At 44.5% G+C, this 21,250-nt stretch overlaps 1 protein-coding gene across 1 annotated transcript in view; it reads right to left on the reverse strand.

Moving 5' to 3' along the window:
• Positions 1-1,766: 1,766 nt before the first annotated feature.
• Positions 1,767-21,250, reverse strand: part of CWC15 (CWC15 spliceosome associated protein) — a 78,139-nt gene continuing 58,655 nt past the window's right edge. The window contains exons 6-7 of the mRNA XM_078656977.1: positions 10,241-10,359; positions 1,767-2,156 (exon numbers count right to left, since the gene is read on the reverse strand). Coding sequence (XP_078513103.1) covers positions 2,027-2,156; positions 10,241-10,359 — 249 coding nt within the window. The 3' untranslated portion in view covers positions 1,767-2,026. The remainder of the gene's footprint in view (positions 2,157-10,240; positions 10,360-21,250) is intronic.

A 21,250-nucleotide genomic window follows, 5' to 3' on the forward strand; every position in this document is an offset into this window, starting at 1 on the left:
TTTCAGTTTCTATTTTTGGTAAATTCTGGTGGGGTTTTTTCAGTGTTTTCAATATCTCAAAAAACAGTTGTTATCAGTGGTTACACATTTTCACGCCACTAAAAACCAAAAGAAAAAGTGTTTTTCCGGTGTTTATGGAACGTTTTGCTTTTATCATTGCTTGCTTTCTGCACTGAAAGAACATGGTATATATACAGTGTACGTATAGTGTATATGAGGTCCAAAGAGATTTTTGCAAATTAATCTTATTGTAGTACACCATACAATACTTCTTCAGTGAGTCTTTGGTCATGTGCGCTCATGCTTTCCTTCCCATGTAAACGTCTGTAAAAAGGCCCTCTCATCATTCATAGCCCCTTGGGCTGAGAACCGTCAGCTAAGGGACACAGTCCGGATGACTCTTTCTTTGATGCCACACAAAGCACAAAATGATAAATATTTGCGTTTTAGTTCCTGGGCATAAGAAAACAGTGCACCAGAATGGACTAAAAAGTCAATAGCATCCCTCATTAACTCTGAAGATTGTAAACATGCTTTCAACATACCATCTAACAAGTGGCAAGGATCTCCTACAGGGAATCACTTCAGCTCGGGTATCAATTTTGACAGGTCATCACACAAATGTTTTATATACGTAGCTGAATCACTACAAATACAAACAATATCACTCCAATCTTTGTTGAACTTTGAAAGAACCTTATTTGCAGAGCATAACAAGTGACACTGTTATGTTTTCCATGTTTTCCAAAAGTCTGGTGTCACGTTTTCACCACTATCCCAGATGCTTGGTGATATATATACTTGTCACTATACCTTGCATTTAATGTTTAAAGCCTGAGGTGTTGGCAATTCACCTACTATCAATACTGACCCTCTAGAAACTATGGTCTAAGGGTTTTTACCCATTCTCTGTGGGTAAATGTGATGACACATGTTAGGAAAGATTTTTATGAAACTAGCCATTTTACCTATCAGTGAAAGAATCAAATGCAGCCAAAATATCAAATGTGATTTTGATATGTCCTGATTCTCTACAGTTTATAAAATAATTAAACTAAACCTAAAACATGAAACTAAACCCTGCATCTTTAGACCAAAGGCCATAAAACTGAAAAAAGGAAAAGGAAGAAGAAACAATATTTTAGTGGCATCCCTAAAGAACAAAACTCAAGCAGAATAATGTTAGCCAGTCTTTCTTACTGCTAGCTTGTATAATATAATAATAATCCACATTTGTAAAGCGCACAATCACCCGTAAGGGTCTCTAGGCGCTGGGGGCCGTCGGGAAGATTAAGCAAGCTATTGCCCAGAGTCACATGGTGCTGGGCTAACCTGCCGCCGGAGCCGGGGATCGAACCGTGATCCCCAGATTCCAGCGTCAGTCGCCCTGGCCGCGGCGCCACACCTCTCCCATGTATAACAAAGTTACATTTTATTGACCCCTTCAGTAAGAACAAAATGACTCTTTCACTTTTTTTCCTTTCTTTGAATGGCATTTAGTTTGTGGTTGTGCAGGTGTTTTTTCAGTGTTTATATGTTTTCACCGGTAAGGGCTATTTTTCTTTCAGTGGGGTTTTATCAGTTATTATAGGTTTAAACCTAAAACCACACAGCCTAAATATAATCCACCCGTATACCCCTTAAGAAGAATTCTGTATGTAGACCAAGTACATACATGTTACAATAAAGTGACAGTACGGCTAGGTTTTTCCCTAATTTTTTTATATATTTATTATTATTTTTTTACAAGAAATCATCCATCAGGAATGTTTACTGAAAACAAGATTTATTTTAGTAGATACTTACACAATCACAGGGAAACTGTAATAAATGAAAAGCGGTGCATTTCGGTCTAAACAAAAAAAAATAAAACAACAAAAAAAGAACAAATCAAAAAAATATTGACATTAAAACGAACACACTGTGGACTTGAAGGATAAAATCAGTTCTTTCATTCCATAAAGGGTATTAACCACAATCTTCCAAGCCTAGTCCAATGTTGAAGAACGAAGCACATAAAACTGTACTACTTTATATATTTTTCCATGAACTTTTTGTGGAATTCCGATCGTAATGTGTCATTTACAAATCGTTTGTCCTTTTTCATTTCATCAACGCCTTTAGCACAGTTCTTGAACACAACATCATCATCCCACCTGAAACAAGAAAATATATTTTACTGAGAGGAGAACAGGTCATAACTTTAATAATTAAGATATGGGCTGGGGGCGGTTAAAACAGTAGGTATTGAGTACCAATACATATGTGCTCAAGAAGGATGACCCATTAAAGCAAGGAATTAAAAAAAATCCTACCCCCAAAGTAGCGCACCGGGCAGTCTTCAAAATGTCCGAATGAACATCTAAAAAGCAAGTGACATTAGGCTCTACCGAAAAACTATTTACTTACCACTGTTAACACTTACGAATGGAAACTATCTTCATGCAGATGCCTCATCGAAAAAATATCCAGGTTCAGTTCTAGATCAGGAATATATTTCTTATATTCATGAATTCGTTGCCTGACAGCGCTAGCCATGGATATCACAAGCATGCCTGAATCAGGCGGATGAAATAAGTTGTGTCTAATCTGCCTGCCCTGCAGCGAGCAAGTCAAAAGGACTGAACGATCAACCATAACTTTTTTTTTTACCTCCTGCAGTAAAATTGTCAGCACAGGAGCAGATAAAAGGTGAAAAGGAATCTCATCAGTTATCTCCAGGCATGAGGACGTCACTTTGGGCAAGCAGATTTCCCAGCACATCACTGTATAACAGACCCTGCACATCTGCGCCATGTTAGACTACCGTTTGGGATACAAAAAAGCCATACCCAGGTTATTATTGCTGCAGTCTGTGGTTGACATTTTATGTAGAGGCGACAGTTATTTTATTGTTTTTTCTTGCACCCGAATTCTTTTGGTGACCGAGGAGGTGCCTATCTACAGACTGTTCTGAATAGTCTCTGCCTTGCACAGTGGTTTTTAATTGGGGGTGGAAGTTGCAAAAACCAGGCACTTGTGCACAATCCTAGGGTGACATCACTCTACCCATTCCATTACCCGCCTGCACAGCCTTATGGGAATTTCCAAGATGGCACCTTAAATGGTCTATTAAAAGACTTTCCTGACAGCCTAAACACCACACACAACTGCCACAGCTGTCAGGTCTGTTCCCTCCAAGACATTAAAGGGCAGTCCTTCTTCAGACTGGCTCTGGAGGTCTGACTACACTCTGTGGGGTTAAGTCTTCCCAGGATAGGATCCTGATTCACCATAGGACTGATGTGTCACACTAGTCTCTAGGCCAAGTAAGGCAAAACTGTTCTTTGGTGCAGATTTCACACACAGCATACAATACAGAGAAGCACGCTGTATACTTCAGTGAAGACCTACAGATGTGCACACTGACAATATTTATGCTTATTCATATCACAAGGCCTGCACACGTCACCATCTATCCATTACGATTCCCTCTGCAACAAGCTACGTTTGTGCACATACCAGAAAGATTTAGACAATATTCCCATACAATCAGGCTGCACACTTGTGTTCATGTGCAATCAACCAAGAACTTTTTACCATAGGTGCCCTAAGGCAGACCTTATCTTAAAAGACAGATACTGGCGGTTAGCACTCTCAATTCATATCAACAGGGCTTGAACTTACAGTGAGTTAGACTTGGGCAGAGACTCTCATGGCAAAAGTGCATAAATCAGGTAGCAAAAATACAAAAAAACACAAACCCATATACACACACACACATATCTATATCTATTTATACAAGTAGATTAGTAGCAATAAAATAAAACTACTATACCAACGCTATAATTGAAAAATTATAAGTAATATATTCCTTCCTTTAATTACAAAATCTACAGTTTTGCATTTAAGCCCAATCTTCCGATATATCCAATAGACCTGGGCATGAATGATACTAAAGCACCATTAAATGTACCATTAAATCCATCATAACACTTTTCCCAGCAAGTTTAGAGAATTAACAGATTACGCAGAAATACAAAATATCTATAATGGGAATAATGGCCATCAATGGGTAAGTAAACTGGTGACTAGTAGGACCCAATCAATGCAGGAGGAGAAAAGAAGAGAGTTATTCAATGGCAAGGTATCTGGAATACAGCCATGTTAAAGTAGGATTTACTGATATATCTTTCAAAACAGCAATATTTGTGAACACTTTGAGAGAAATTGTCCACAATAGAAACATTTGAAACATGGCCCTTTAATGGCTTGGCCTCCATTGCCAGAACGAAGTCTATTATAGTCAAATATGCCTATCAGGGTACATCTAAACTTAGTTTATTAGCTTTGAAGCACAGCTCTACACCATAAAACGTGAACCTTTTTGAGATAACCCCTGCCATTGTTCACTACCCCTCTGCTGCGTTTACAGCAGGCCTTGGCGAGATGACTGACTAGTTGTTCTATCTCCCCCAATGGTATCTCCTGAACCTTGAGAGAAATCCCACAGAGTTGGCTATGTGTCACTTTGCTGCTGCTCCTACTGATGCAGGCTTTCCAACTGCATTAAACTTGCAATTTTCTTTATCAAGAGAAGACCCATCTCCTGTTCCCCGAATGATCGCTCTCTTCCAGTGGCAACTACCACAGGTCCAGTGGTACAGGACCACTGGTGTAAAGTGGATTGTCAGGTGCTAGCTTATATTTCTATTTGATTTCAGACACCTTGGCCTCGACCTGCTCCTTAAACTTTTACTCTGCATTTTGTCATGCTCGCCCTGGGCAAGAATAGGAGGGACCACTCTGTCTTAGATAAAGTGTATATTAGGAAGTCGCCAGCTTCCACTATTAAGAGCGGTTTCATCTTGTGGTGGTCTGCTGCTCTTTGAAGGACAGAGACATTTGCAGATAAAGCCTTCATTGGGAAAGGCTACAGGTTTATGCCATCCTGAGGTAAAACAATTGTTTGTAAAGAGAGTGCGTGAGATTCTTGAAATGCTGAAAGCAGTAATAAAATATTAAGTATAACATACACAACTCCGAACACGATTCTTTACCTTTTATTACACAATCACATTACAGTCAGTTTGGCCAGCAGATAGGGACAGTGGTAGAGAATACCACTGACTACTGTTCTGAGAACAACTGCCAATAGTTGATTGAAGGGCAAGAAAGAAGCTTAACTATGAACCTTACTTCAGAGATACAAACTCACTGATCGATTGATCAAACATTAGATGAAGCTTTTTTGTTTTTTAAAGGAAGAATGACATGCCTTTGTTCATAAAAAGCATCTCTGAATTTCTACTATCTATACATTATGCAAAATTCATAAAAGGATACAGGACTCGCCCCGGTAGACCAATTGTGTCTGGATGTGGATTGAATTGGAGACCCTATGCCAATTAATTGATTTTTTTCTTAGGCCATTTGTTCCATGTACTAGCACTTATGTGCATGCTACAGTGCTTAATTTATAATTAAAAAAATAAACAAGCATTTGCAATGCAATAGGTCTCGGATTAGGAAAGTTTGAGCTATTGGTCTTATAAATGACTTTTTTTATTTATGTGATGGTTTTGAAAATAGCTTAATTAATAGCTTTGTCATTTACAATGCCAATAGTTATAACTTTCGCCAAAATGTGACACCTATAACCTGGGGTTGCGCCGAGTGGTGCTGTGGTGGTGCCGAGTGGTGCTGTGGCGGTGCCGAGTGGTGCTGTGGCGGTGCCGAGTGGTGCTGTGGCGGTGCCGAGTGGTGCTGTGGCGGTGCCGAGTGGTGCTGTGGCGGTGCCGAGTGGTGCTGTGGCGGTGCCGAGTGGTGCTGTGGCGGTGCCGAGTGGTGCTGTGGCGGTGCCGAGTGGTGCTGTGGCGGTGCCGAGTGGTGCTGTGGCGGTGCCGAGTGGTGCTGTGGCGGTGCCGAGTGGTGCTGTGGCGGTGCCGAGTGGTGCTGTGGCGGTGCCGAGTGGTGCTGTGGCGGTGCCGAGTGGTGCTGTGGCGGTGCCGAGTGGTGCTGTGGCGGTGCCGAGTGGTGCTGTGGCGGTGCCGAGTGGTGCTGTGGCGGTGCCGAGTGGTGCTGTGGCGGTGCCGAGTGGTGCTGTGGTGGTGCCGAGTGGTGCTGTGGCGTTCAGTGATGCTGTGGTAGCGCATAGTGATGCTGTGGTAGCGCATAGTGATGCTGTGGTGCCCCCGAGTGCTGCTGGGGTGCCCCCGAGTGCTGCTGGGGTGCCCCCGAGTGCTGCTGGGGTGCCCCCGAGTGCTGCTGGGGTGCCCCCGAGTGCTGCTGGGGTGCCCCCGAGTGCTGCTGGGGTGCCCCCGAGTGCTGCTGGGGTGCCCTGGGGTGGTGCCATAGTTACAGTGAGGGCGATAGATAGCTAGAGGGAGGGCGAAAGATAGATAGATAGAGGGAGGGTGATAGATAGAGGGAGGGCGATAGATAGATAGATAGCGGGAGGGTGATAGATAGAGTGAGTGAGGGCGGTAGAGTGAGTGAGGGCGGTAGAGTGAGTGAGGGCGGTAGAGTGGTAGAGTGAGGGCAGTAGAGTGAGGGCGGTAGAGTGAGGGTGGTAGAGTGAGGGTGGTAGATTGAGGGTGGTAGAGTGGTAGTGTGAGGGCGGTAGAGTGAGGGCGGTAGAGTGAGGGCGGTAGAGTGAGGGCGGTAGAGTGAGGGCGGTAGAGTGAGGGCGGTAGAGTGAGGGCGGTAGAGTGAGGGCGGTAGAGTGAGGGCGGTAGAGTGGTAGAGTGGTGAGGGTGTGTGAGAGGGTGAGGGTGTGTGAGAGGGTGAGGGTTTGTGAGAGGGTGAGGGTTTGTGAGAGGGTGAGGGTGTGTGAGGGTGAGGGTGTGTGAGGGTGAGGGTGTGTGTGAGGGTGAGGAGGGGTGAGGGGGGTGAGGGGGGTGAGGGGGTGTGAGGGTGTGTGAGAATGAGGGTGTGTGAGAGTGAGGGTGTGTGAGGGTAAGGGTGAGGGGGTGTGTGAGGGTGAGGGGGTGTGTGAGGGGGTGAGGGGCTGTGTGGGTGAGGGTGAGAGGGTGGGTGACGGAAGAGCAAAAGTTATGTAGGCAATGTTTGACACTTGGGCAAGTATCTAAAGCAAACACGGCCACACGAACACACGGGGAAGTCACCGGAGAGCATGAGGGGGTGATGATATCTATTACGCAAGGGCCTGGGTGGGGGAAAGGAAGAAAGAGAACGAGGAAACTGGGGGGGGGGGGGTGCGGGGGGACAAACAGATGGCTGCCTGTGGGAGGGGGAAGCGGCCGTGAAGCCACTTTTTTTGGTCCGTTTGCGGAAGCAAACCACTACATGTAAAACAGCCTTAAGGGGCTAGATATATTTAGGGAAGACCAGTCAGAGGAGAATTCCCATCGGAAGCATCTTGTAACACAAGAGATTGGACGAGGATTTGGAGGGCCTGCTAAGGAATACATCAACGAAGCCTCCAGAGAAATATTAGCTAAAAGTGCAGATTTTTAGAAATCATTCACTTGAAACTGCACATGGGGTCTTTTGCCCGGGAGGAGAACCTGCCAAAGACTGCCTGTTTGCAATCCAGTTCGACACATTAATCAAGCCAATATCGTACAGGCAATGTCGTTTGAGACGTCTCGATGAGGAGAAACTAATTTTAAAGGATTGTGTTTCAAGGGGTGGCCGGTCGGACAGTCTTGCAATTTTTGCAGGTTTATTAAGAAGTTTAACTTCTCAGGAGAGGTTATGAAGCCAGACGTGTGTATCACCAGCATACGGACGGAATATTCAACACAGGCTGACTATGTAGCATAATTCTGCTTGCCGTACAAAATAATCGGTCAAAAAAGCAACCACCAAGTAAGGATGAAATGCTGAGATGGCTCACACGGGATTTACAATTGTTTGCACGACACAGAAAGTCTGTGTAGTGGTCTATGTGTTATTGTGAACAGTTCATTAAAGTGGCTCATTACCAAACACGGCCACAAGAACACACGGGGAAGTCACCGGGTGACTAGGTGCGCAAGTTTAAGAGAATGTCATGTTCTCTGCAGCCGAGTTTTTTTTAAACGATAAAACTGTTTGGGCACAGTGTGATGGAAATAAGCTGAAAGTACCCGATCTGAAGCGTCGGGGAGAAGAGGCAGACCAATAAAAAAAAAGGTTAAAAAAAAAACGAGACACAGAGACAAAGTGAAAGCACGGCCGGCCGGCCGTGAATAATTAGGGGAGGAGAAATGGCTTTGAAGAGCTGCTGGAGGAGGCACCACGCTGAAGCATGGCTGGCCGTCCGTGAATAAGTGTCGGGTCTGATACAATTAAGCGAGGCAGGCAGATTGGGGAGCAAATGGCAAGCGCGCTGAGGAAGCCTGTGGGAGGGAGGCTGGGGCTTTGATGTGGTGAAATGAGCGTGCTTGTGGTCACGTGATTTCACGTGAACTGCTGGAAATCCGCTTTTTGGGAGACCTTAGTTTAAGTCTTGGTTTCACGGCATTAGACTCGTCCTATTCATTCCTGCGGAATGGAATAGGCCGAGACCTAAAAAATACGTGCAAGGGCTCTCGTTCGGAGGCCACCGAAGTTTGCACCACACATTGCCATAGTACTTACACAACTACTAACCATCACACTGCTACAAGTGTGACAATTCAGACTGAAGCCGCTAAAGCTTTACTAATGGATTTGGGGGGTAAGTATTCATTATTTTTAATGTATATTGAATTAACAATCAACAGTTTTTCTGCTCATCTTTAAACTGCACAAACAGCGCCACCATGTGGCTGCTGTCATAAGTGAAGGTTCTGGCAATTAAGTGCCAGTGCTGAGCACTGGAAACCGCCGGCTCAAATTAAGCACTGGCATGCTAGCCAGATCCTCATCAATAGTATAGAGGATTTCCCATTAGACAATTCTAGACATATACTGATGACAATAAACAAACATTTCTACATACTAACTAACTGCAGGATCATTCTTTTAGCGTTATTAAGCAAGTGTTAGACAATGGAAAATATTGAGTCATGGTTTCCACTGATTTTGTAACATCACTACCTGAAATAGTATGGACCAAAAACTATTTCAAGTTTTTAAATGATTTCTTTTTTTTCCAGGCAAAATGTGTAGCTATGGGAGCGGGATTTGCTTCGGATCTGGCCAACCTTTACATGAATGATTTTAAAGTTATAAATTTATTTGCAGAGACTGTCACAATCCCATTCAGAGGGCCAAAGGGAAAGCAAGAGCTATTGGGCCAACTGTGGATGTTGAGGCCTTTTACTCCTGATGTCCAGGGACCCATGGACATGCTTATGGAGGACATGAAGGATCAAGAAAGTTTACCTTAAAGAGTCAGATGCTCTGATTGCTCTCTCCCTGTTGGAGTCAAGAAAAAACTGACCGGTTGAAATATGTATGCAACTACAACTCATGTAAATCAAGATAAGGGAGAAAGAGGTCAGGAAACAGAGGGCTCAGTCTCCTGTGTTTACTGTAATAACTAAAAGGAGTCCATCTGTGCTGTTTGTACTATCTCTCCACTCTATTAAGCATGCTTCATCATCAGGTTCTTCCCGTCCCGCTGCGGAACGGGGCGTGCTGCGACCAATGGAGACGTGGGAGCACTTTTAGTCAAATACTATGAAGAGTTTGATGGTAGAAGAGTGGGAGGATCTGGTCTAAAGATAAAAATACCTGCCTAATAGGGAGGAACAAAAGTTTTACTCAGACATCTTGATGGTATGGTTAAGAGGGGTAGTTAAGTGACATACATTAATGCGTGTGTATATCCCAAGGTCTACATGTTTCAAGCCTTCATCCCAAAGCTTTTCGTCAAGACGACAAAGATGATCCCTGTAACTACTCCTAGTTCTGGGCAACTCGAGGCCTATCCGCGGCCCCAACGAACATGGAGTCGTGGGCAGGCCAATGGCAAGTAGCAAGGGAGTAGCTTTGATGAAGGTCTGATTACAAGCATCCATTCCTCCGTTGAGCTCCCAAGGCCAAATTTGTGGCTGCAAAATATCTAAAGAAAATAACATTACCGATGGGGTATTGTATTACATATTCATTTTGCTTTGATATCTATCAAGAAGACCGAGTTTTTGAGTCGCTCAGAACAAGGCATATTGGTTGCCCCATATTACACAATCTGCGAGAATTACTAACATGAACATCAATCAATCACAAAAAACTGTGCAAGAATAAAACCGGAGTGGTGAAGGTGGTGAGATGGAACCAGCGTTTAACTTATAACCAACACTATGAAAATAATAGCGCTGTACAGTACCTCCTCTTCACTTTGAAATTTGCTTGAGCCTGGACTGGGCCTGCTAAATTTAGTAAGGGATTACCACTGAGAATGTTTTCCATTCGTATGCGCTCCTCTTCAGCTTTTTGTTCTAGTTCCTGAGAATGAAAAAAGCATATGCTTAATGTCACGGTTTCTATAAATACAGAGCAGAGATATTTTGCACCCCAATCACAAGCGTAAAGAGACAGAGGAAGAAGTAGCAAAGATGTTCTCAGCAGGGCAAATCTGATTTTGAATTATTTTAAAACACTCAAAATTGTAACTGAGCGCACATACAAAGCAAAAAATCAATTATAAGCAGGTTTGAGAAAATCAATTTTACAAATAGGGATACAAAACACAATCTGGTATTCTAAAAAAAGGAAAAAAAAATCTTGATCAGTACAATACTTTTAACAGAAGCCTATTAAATTGGTGGTGTTATGTTATGCATCATAACCTCACAAGACATTACTGCATATTTTTAAAAAAGATATGCTAATAATTTCCTGCCAACTGTCAATAGAGAACTGCCAATAGCGGTTCACAAAACTAGTACAGCATATAGACACACTTTCAGCTACCTTGAACCAGAAACACCGGTTTGACTTCAAACATTTTATCAATTGACCACCACCCTGATTGTCTTCTGTTGGGTGTTTGATGGCAGCTGCATTTAGGGCTCTACAATTTCTTAACCGCATGCGTGCGGGCGGAATTCCGCTCGTACGCTGAGATATGCGAAAGCGCATGTTACGTGACGAGCTGGGCTCGTCATCAGCGTAGCAGGAGGCTACCTCATGACGAGCCCAGCTCGTCATCAGCGTCGAAGGGGTTAAGAAATCTGACTGGGAGGGAAGGTTACACAACATTACAGTAAGGCAGATGTGAACTAACAGCAACCTTTACTAAAGTGATTCAATATTGGTTTTAAAGTAAGAAAAATCTCTGATATTTCAGAGCTTTTTCCGAGTTGCTAAGTAGGAGACGGAAGCCAATGAAAATGGAGTTATCCTGCATATGACCTTCATTCAGTAAGATATCACAAATAAATGGACAGTTAAGGTAAAAAAAAAATTGCATCATCCGATAAGTCCTCCTTGAATGAATGAAAATACTGCCTACATCCCAGGAGTCAGTAAGACCACAGACTTTGTGCCTTTGAAGCACAAGTTTAGCTATGTCATGGTTTTCATAAAGGCACTCTATAATGTTGCAATGTTTGCGGAAGTGGGTCAAACAAAATGTTATCTTTGGGGTATACAACACTGCAGAGGAAGCCTTCCAATCAGTTCAGACATGAAGTGTTCAGAGAGGCAATCATGCATGCAGTTTATCATGACTCCCGTAAATGAAGAAACACCTATGCACACTTGTGTGATGCCTCTAAGTTGAAACCTATCTATTTCAAAACAGTCTCAAACACACTCACCAAGGTACCTAGAACTTGAAAAAAAAACTACCTGGGTCTACAGGGATGAAAGAACAGATAGGTCAATAGAACTATGGTATAACTATGACCAACATTGTTTCTCATCAACTACATCTGCTTGATATCCGCCTGGGTGTGGGCTTTTTCAGTGTCAAAAGACTGCCTAAGCTTAGACTGCCAACCTGCAAGTAGATGGTGTTCCATGTTCTTCCATACATTCAACAAATGTAGAAAAGGGAATCTGCAACTCTACTCATTTACAGAGGACAATTCTTTACTAGATTCTTCTTAGGCCGGAACCACTACAAATGGGGCTCTTTAAGAGATTTTATGTTATATTGTAGTCCCTTTTGATAACATAGTGGAAACGGAGACTGCAGAGATGACACATTTGTGAGAAAAAAAAACAAACACTGTTTCTAGGCCAAACAGACAGTTTAGTTTGTCCCCCCTTTTCTAGCTGCACATTTTGGTGGAAGCTGAAGTTGAGGCAGCAGGTGACGTTGGGGAAGTCACGAGGGGCGAGACCACGCTGGACTGACTCTGGAGTGCTGAGGAACCTTGATGGCACCAGTGGGTCATGCTAATTTGGGACCTCACCCTCGGGCTTAATGCCTCACAACCAGTAAGGTACCATTTACGCCCACAGCCATGTGACAATCCTGTGTCACATGACCCGTCCAGCTTTGCATTCAAAAACACTGCCCGGTGTGAGCACAGCTAATCTGCACTGGGTGCTGAAAAGGTAAAACGATGGACGATGTCTCTTGATGAAGTAAGTGAAGGGGGGGGGGTGCTCTTGATTGGATTTGCAGTAACTAGCAAACCCTGCAGGAGGTGATTAAAGGTAAATTCTCTCTTGTCTCCCCAGTACGTGACTACAGGAATCGCCCACCGCCACTACCTTACTAATATTTATGATATGTCGGTCACAGATGAGACCTTTTTATTGACACATGTGTGCATGCCGTACACTGTCACTTTATTTTAATCTATCATAATGTTTCTAATGTTGTGTGCGCCCTTATATAAATATATATTTATATACATATATATATATATATAAAAAGATAGCATCCTGAAGGGGTGATCAGACGTGTTTGAAAGCCTTTATGCACATAGTAGGTAAGTTGTGCCGAAGCAGGAGACAGGACTAAGAAAAGGAGACTAATGATTCCTACTGTATGCAATATAATTGTATATTTTCTCTTTCCTATCAGAGACCATAAAGAGGAAAAGGTCCATAATGGTCTGTATGTTTGCGTGCATGCTTCATTATGTTTGTTTGATTGATTGTATGAGTAACAGATGAAAATACCAACCACAAAACATAGTGGTTTAATATCTCTTTGTTCCTTAAGAAAGCCTACTGTCTCTTGGGGGCATTTATGCAGGCTGAAACAGGTCGACCTACTGATATCCTGGGTCATCATACCCACAAGACATATCACTGTTTTTCACCCTGCCTAAGAACCTTTATAGTAAAAATAGAATACGGAAGACATTTTAATTCACTCATAATCCCTCGTTCTTGGAATAAGAGCTCCGCTTACAAACTGCGTTGAGCCCACCCACTCACACTGTGTAGTGGGTTAGGATCCGATGATTAAGCATGCCACAGGTGGTACTTGTGGGTGGGTATCCTACAAAAAGATGCCTGGATCGCACAAATTAATTTTTTACTTCAAGATTTATATAGCGGGAACTAGACCCGAAAGTATCAGATCGCTTTACATGAGCATCACTTGAGTTACAGAAAAGACACATTCATTTTTTATGAGGCACAGGGAGATTAAGTGATTTGCCAAGAATCACAGGATTGGTTGAGAGTCCCTGCCGAGACTCAAACCCAGTTCCAGAGCTTCGAGGTTGACCGCTCTAGACATTAGCCACAGTCTCTACCCAATTTACCTGGGTGCAGATCCCTCAATCTCTAGGAATATACTAAGGACCATACAAGTGATCTCTCGATCTGAAGAAATCACAGTACCATAGGTTCCCTCTTCTTAGTTACCCACTGCCCCACTAACTTTAGATCAACAATCCAACTCGTTCAGCCATTCTTTGCAATTACCTTATACTGAAACAAATTGCTATGCTCCTTCACTTTTAGATCAACACCAGGAAACCGCATTGCTAGTTAAGCATATCTCTTTAAACTTTCATCAGAGTAATGTGTATTTGGTTGAAGAGTTCCTCCTAGTTTATAAGAAAATTGTCAGCATTTTTAACCTCTCAACTGGCAGATAGTTCCTTTGCTGGGTGCATTATGGCACTTCAGCTGCACCAATAAATATTTATCAATCAATCAATGAATCCATCATATCATTTGCAAAGCGCACTACTCACCCGTGAGGGTCTCAAGGCGCTGGGGTGGGGAATGCTGCTACGGTTTGAAAAGCCAGGTCTTGAGGAGTTTTCTGAAGGTCAGCAGGTCTTGGGTCTGCCGTAGGTGGATGGGGAGGGTGTTCCAGGTCTTGGCGACAAGGTGGGAGAACGATCTGCCGCCAGAGGTCACTTTTCGGAAGCAGGGTGACTGTGGAGAGGACGAGGTCGGCTCAGCGGAGCTGGCGGGTGGGGGTGTAGAAGCGGAGTCGTCTGTTGTGGTACATTGGTCCGGTGTTGTGGAGTGCCTTGTGTGCGTGGGTGAGGAGCTTGAAGGTTATCCTCTTGTTGACCAGGAGCCGGTCCTCGTAAGCTTGTTTCCGGTCCAGGGAAGGCATGGCTTGGCAGTTCGGGCTGGACTGTTCCCATGAGGCACAGGGTCAGACTGATTTGCATATAGCCATGTCTGAACTGGGGTGACAGAGTGGGCTAAAGAACGGTGATGGATCAAACATAGATATTTTGACTGGGTGTGAGTGTTTGATTGGTTCAGATGCTCCGTCCATCACCACCCCCTTTTGTACCGCTACTGTTTGAAAAGCCAGGTCTTGAGGAGTTTTCTGAAGGTCAGCAGGTCTTGGGTCTGCCGTAGGTGGATGGGGAGGGTGTTCCAGGTCTTGGCGACAAGGTGGGAGAACGATCTGCCACCGAAGGTCACTCTTTGGAAGCAGGGTGACTGTGGCGAGGACGAGGACGAGGTCGGCGGAGCGGAGCTGGCGGGTGGGGGTGTAGAAGCGGAGTCGTCTGTTGTGGTACGTTGGTCCGGTGTTGTGGAGTGCCTTGTGTGCGTGGGTGAGGAGCTTGAAGGTTATCCTCTTGTTGACCAGGAGCCAGTGCAGGTCTCTCATGGGGGTGTGATGTGACTGCGGTGAGGGATGTCGAGGATCAGGCGTGCAGAGGCGTTCTGGATGCGTTGGAGCAGTCTCAGGAGTTTGGGCTAGGCTCCTGCGTAGAGGGCGTTTCCGTAGTCCAACCTGCTGCTAACGAGGGCCTGGGTGACCGTTCTTCTTGTTTCAGTGGGGATTCACTTTCGATCCTGCAGAGCATGAAGGGTGTTGAAGCAGGAGGAGGAGACAGCGTTGACCGGTTTAATCATGGAGAGGGTGGAGTCGAGGATGACCCCTAGGTTGCGTGCGTGGTCGGTGGGTGTTGGAGCGGTTCCCAGTGCGGTCGGCAAAGTAGGAGTCGTCCCAGGCCGAAGGGATGGATCCGAGGATGAGGACCTCCGTCTTGTCCGAGTTCAGCTTCAGTCAGCTGTTCCTCATCCATTCAGCGACGGCCTTCATTCCTTCCTGTAGGTTGGTTTTGGTGGTGTGGGGGTCCTTGGTGAGGGAGAGGATCAGCTGGGTGTCATCGGCGTAGGAGATGATGTTGGAGGTCGTGCCGACGGGCGACGTGGGCGAGCGGTGCCATGTAAATGTTATACAGAGTTGGGCTGAGGGATGAGCACTGCAGATGATCTCAGTGGCTTCGGAGCAGAAGGGGGAAGGTGGACGCTCTGTGTTCTGCCGGAGAGGAAGGAGGTGGTCTAGTCCAGGGCCATCTCTTGGATCCCGGCGTTGTAGAGGAGTGTTTGTAGTGTGTGGTGGCAGACCACGTCGAAGGCGGCTGACAGGTCCAGGAGGATGAGGGGCCCAATTTTTCCATTGTCCAGCAGGGACTTGATGTCATCGGTGGCGGCGATAAGGGCAGTCTCGGTGCTGTGGTTGCTGTGGAACCCGGACTGAGAAGGGTCCAGGATATTGTTCAACTCGAGGTAGCGGGTCAGTTGTTCCTTGACTGTCTTCTCGATGACCTTTGCTGGGAACGGGAGCAGGGAGATGGGCCGGAGGTTCTAGAGGTCCTTGGGGTCTGCCTTGGGTTTCTTGAGAAGGCGTTGATCTCGGCATGCTTCCAGCTCTCCGGGAAGGTTGCTGTCTCGAAGGAGGTGTTGTTGGCTTTCCGGAGATGGGGTGCGATGGATGTGCTGGCTATGTTAAAGATGTGGTGTGGGCATGGGTCTGACGGAGATGCGGAGTGGATGGTGTTCATGATCTTGATGGTGTCGTCGGCGTTGATGTTGGTCCAGGAGAGCAGGCGGTTGGTGCGGATGGTGGTCATGGGGGCGGAGGTCCAGTGATTGTCGGGGCAGACGTGGCGTTGAAGCTGTCGTGGATGTCCGCGATCTTGCGGTGGAAGAAGGTGGCCAGCAAGTCGCACAGGTCTTGCGAGGGTGGGACATCGTTGGTGTTGGAGAGTTCCTTCACGATGTTGAAGTGCTCTTTGATGTTGTGCACATTGTTGTCTAGGCGGTTTTTGAAGGGACCCTTTTGGCGGATCTGATGAGGTGATGGTGTCTGCGGGTGGCGTTCTTGTGGGCTGCGTGGCTGTCCGGTGTTCGTTCACGGAGCCAGATCTTCTCCAGCTTTCGGCAGGTTTGCTTGGAGGCCCGGAGGTTTTCCGTGAACCAGCTGGCTTTCTTGTAGGTGTGACTGTTGGAAGGTTTCTTGAACGGGCGAGGGTATTGGCGCAGTCGTTGATCCACTGTCTCAGGTTGCGGGCGGCGGTGTGTCGGTGGGGTCGGCGGGTGGGCTCTGGGCGAGGGTGGTGGTTAGCTGGTCTTCGCTGACTTTGCTCCAGCAGGGCGAGGCATCTGTTGGGTGCGGTGGTGCATGGTGGGTTTCTTGGAAGTGGATGCAGCGATGGTGGGTCCAGTGGAGTTCGGTGGTGTGGTTGAAGGAGACGTGGGGGCTTGCAGAGCAGATGGGGTCAAGCGTGTGACCGGCGGAGTGGGTGGGTGTTGTGATGAGTTGTCAGAGTCTGAGGTTGGCTAGGTTGTCGATCAGGGTGGTGGAGTTGGTGTCGTTGTTGTTCTCAAGGTGGAAGTTCAGGTCCCCGAGGAGGATATAGTCCATGGAGGCGAGGGCGTGTGTGCTGACTAAGTCGGCGATGGAGTCGCTGAACTGTGGTCAGGGTCCGGGGGTCTGTGAAATGAGGGTTCCTCTGAGGGTGGTGTTGGGGGTCGGTGTGGATCTGGAAGTGCAGGTGTTCAGCGGTGCGGATGGTGTCGTCGGCTCGAGACTCAGAGTGTTCCTGTGGACAATGGCGATTTCTCCTCCTGCTCCGTTGGTGCGGTCCCTGCGGGTGATCTTGTAGCCTTCCGGGACGGCTATGGCTATGTCGGGTGCCGAGGCGGGGTATATAACAAACACTCCTATATTGGTTTCCTTTATAATTTTCCATTCTCTAGGTTTATAATCAGCAAAAGCAGAATTAATACAACATCACAGAAAAAGGAGATGGAAAAGCAACTTTGAATTAAGAAGTAAAGATTTACAGAGAAAGGTGTGCGTTTCCTTTACAAAGGTTATGTTTAACACTTGCTCGAAAAAGCTGTGGAAAAAATAAACTGCAAACTTTAAAAGAGCTACAATGAGGTAATGTTTATGACCTACATACTCTCAACAAACTAATTTGATGATCAAACATAATAAGAAAGGAGTGAAAGGGAATTGAAAGCTACCCGTAGAGAATGACATCTAGCCACATTAAAGTAGAACACCAAAATTGTATATGTAACTGAGACAGCCTTCAGAGACGTTCACTGTTAGACGGTTTATAGACCCTAGGTTTGCGAGTAAAGCATTATAAAATAAATAAGGAATTGACTCCATTTCTTTTTAAGGCTGTAGCTGGTGACTGAAAAGTGAAGGATGTGTGCTGTTTTTGATTTAGAGAAAAATGTGGTTTTGAGAGGCGAGTTCCTGGTAAAGAGAAGTGGTATTTATCTAAATATATGGAGATTAAAATTAAAAGTGAAATCCTCACTATCATACATGACACCTGAGAATGTATTGATACGACTACTAAAACAGGTATTGCTTAAAGGTGAAAAACAAAAATTTGTACAGGAGCACAGAATGTGAGCAGTTAGTTGCTCCAACAAATATGGGCGTTGAACTCCTCTGAGGCAGCAATTTATGGACTCTTTAGCAGCCAGCAGTGTAGTGTGGTAGCTACTCAACAAGACAAGATGGGTGCAATTGCTGGTATCATCAGCTCTCTACTAGACACCTTACTGGGCAATAGCAGTATTCAACTGATCTAATCACAATGGATTGGTCAACATAGTAGTCTCAAGCTATAGGTACTAGTAGTTATCCATTGGCTATTGAAGGTCTCTCCGAAACATCCCCTTTCAGTATTAGAAAGCACCCAAGAAAGAAACGCAAAAAGCTAATAGAAATGTTACACAGCAAGCAAAAGACAAATCAAGATGCGAAAAACTAAGAGAAGTGTCCAATAAGTTCCACAAAACTTACGAAACATGTGAACAAGCAAGGTTAAATGGAAATAGTAGAAACATTACACTCAGATTTTGCTTTGGCAGGGATTATAATTTTTAAAATCCAGTGTATTTTGAGAAAGGGCGGAGATAAAGGAGGAAAGGAATCTAGAGGTTTAAGGTAATGAAAATGCAGGGCGTTAAAAAAAAACAACGAAAATGAAAAAAAAGTCAAATGTACCATTTATTTTAAGTGTGTTCTAGTCTTCACCTCACAACATAGAAGACACTTCAAAGAAAATGGATGATCTCATAGGAGGGTTATAAAATAAATGAAGTAGCAGTGTTCATGGACTGCAATGTTTTCTCTGCTGCTTTTGAGCCTTATTTATGAGTTGGTTATTGTATCCTAATTAGGAAAGGGGTTTTTCTCTACATCTCATTCTCCGGAAATGCCAGATTACACTCTGGTGACTGCCCCAGTTATGTTAACAGGGGCTGCTGTGATGCCATCTCTTTGCTTCTTCCTAACATAAAGGTCAACAATTTTGCCCAGGAAGTTAACATCCACCTCAGGATTTCAGAAAGAAGTTGAACCTGTCCATTACACAGCAGCAAAATGTACTTGATGATGGGAGAGTTCTCCATTCGGAAACCATTATTCTTACATACAATCCTAGCCCTTTAGAGATCTTGCAGGGGCAGCTTTGGCAGTCTGTCAGGAATTTAGAACCAACATGCAGGACAGCCCTCCACTTAGTCATTGCTTGCTTGAAACATTATTCACATTTTTGGCCTGCGCACATCAGTGGAAATTTCAGTGATGAAGTATTCGTTTTTTGCTTTCTAACTGTAGAATCCGCAAGGTGAGTGAAACTGGGTCTTGGCAGCTGCTGGGGTGCGTGCAGTCGGAGGCATTCTTATCACCAGGTAAACCTCAGGGGTTGCAGGTTTTTAAACTAACAGTCTGGCATCTACCAATGGAAGGGGAACTTCGCTCCGTCTCAACTCCAAGTCAGACGTGTCCGGCATGGTAAGAGCACACACAATAGATTTAGAGCAGAGGCAGAGTGGATGAGGCAGTGCTCTGCAAGATGGCATCAGGATCTGACACAAATGCTTAATTTCAAAGTGGTGGTGCTGTGCTGTTGGGTACTGGACTGGACAAGTAAGCATGGTGCCGGCTTCGGTGCAACTATCTGCTAGTACTGATTAGCACTGAGTAATGGTGCAACTCTCTGTATGTACTGAGGATTAGGTAGGGTACAAATGTGGCAATGCAGCCAAAATTACTGGATTTTAGGGTAAATCTGAAAATACATAATGGTGGCAATTGTTGACACGTAGTAGACATATTGCAGACATCCCTGCAGGACGACATATTATAGTAGACATTCCTGCAGGAGGTGCCGAGCCCTGGCCTTTGGTTTGCACTAGAATAATTCTAGATCATGGTCATGCACTCTTGCCGTAATACTTACCAGCCTGGTACAATGATCACAGTGGCATAATACTGATAATTATTGGCATTTTAATAATAATAATAATATAACTCCTGTTGTCTAGTTTCAGCCTGTGAGACTATTGTATGCTGTCTATATGTACCTATGTACTCACTGATGTATTCATTCACCCATCAACCATTCATGCACTTACTCAACCATTAATCATCCAGCCGTTGCTCACTTGTTCATCCATGCACCCATTCATCATTTACCCATCCATCCATCCACAAGTCAAAGCAATGGCTCATTCTCACATCACCCAGACATCCAACAAAGGTGCCAAGGAACGAGGAAGCAATATCACCACTAGTCAGTCAGACCTATTGGCTTTCTCCAGTGGCTGTTCCTCAAGTCAGCAAGATTGGGGAAAGTGAAAGCAAACCACTTCACTTCCAAAATCACAAATATTTTAATTCCTTGGGCAAGTAAGTGCAAGAATAAAAATTGAGATGGAGTGAAAAGAGAAGGGTAGATAGTACCAGATGACCAATTTTACCTGCATTATAAAACCATAATCAACAAAATTCAGTTCAGCCTCAAGGTTTCACTAGCTCTCAGTTGTAAGGATTAAAGGCAAATCACAAAATACATTAACTAAGTGGTTTGAAAAACATGGTAAACGAATAACTAAATGTGTAGAACCAGCTAATAAAGTTTTTCGGAGGTGGGGCGATGGGAAGACAATAGGAAGACTGAAGATACACTTCCAAGTTCAGGAACTGCTTCCCATAAACCGACCCTACACAAAAACACACAACACCAACTGTCTGTATACACCTTCCCAACATAGATAAATTTTGTAAACATCAAAATGCACCAATCACTCCACACATCCGAACCAACTCTTCATATATCCTTCATATACCCATCTTTTCAGGAGAGCTACAGTATTCATGGAAATCTTTTAGCTTGTTTTTGTAGCAAAACAACCAGGAATTTGCTTTCTTGTTTAGAAAAAAAATAGACAATCCAAATAATTCTGGACTTTAATATCTGCTTGGCCACGGCGGAAATCGATTAAACCCAAGCAACCGGATTTAACTAACCTGAAAGCCTATAAAGTTACCCAAGCAAAATTTAGACACATTTCCATTATCCTAATCGAAAATAATCCATTTGTTCTACTCACTGGCAAATAGTATATATTTTGTAGTGATTCCATACAAAACATTAATTAATCACAAACTTTTGTTTGCCCTTTGCCTAAGAAGACTGTCAAGTTATCTACCAATTGAAACTGTATTCTTATCTAAAGCTTATGTTAAAGCGTAATGTGAGTGAAAATTGCTTACAGGTCTTGTTTAACCCCGGTGCGGACATCTACGTTACGCTCGCGAAGTTTGCATAGTTTGTGCTACTTTGCGCTACGCAAATTGCACGTAGCACAGTGCAAAATCGCGTAGCGTAGTTGGCATTTTTTG

This window comes from Lissotriton helveticus, chromosome 8 (genome assembly GCF_964261635.1).
Source record: "Lissotriton helveticus chromosome 8, aLisHel1.1, whole genome shotgun sequence".
Lineage (NCBI taxonomy): Eukaryota > Metazoa > Chordata > Amphibia > Caudata > Salamandridae > Lissotriton > Lissotriton helveticus.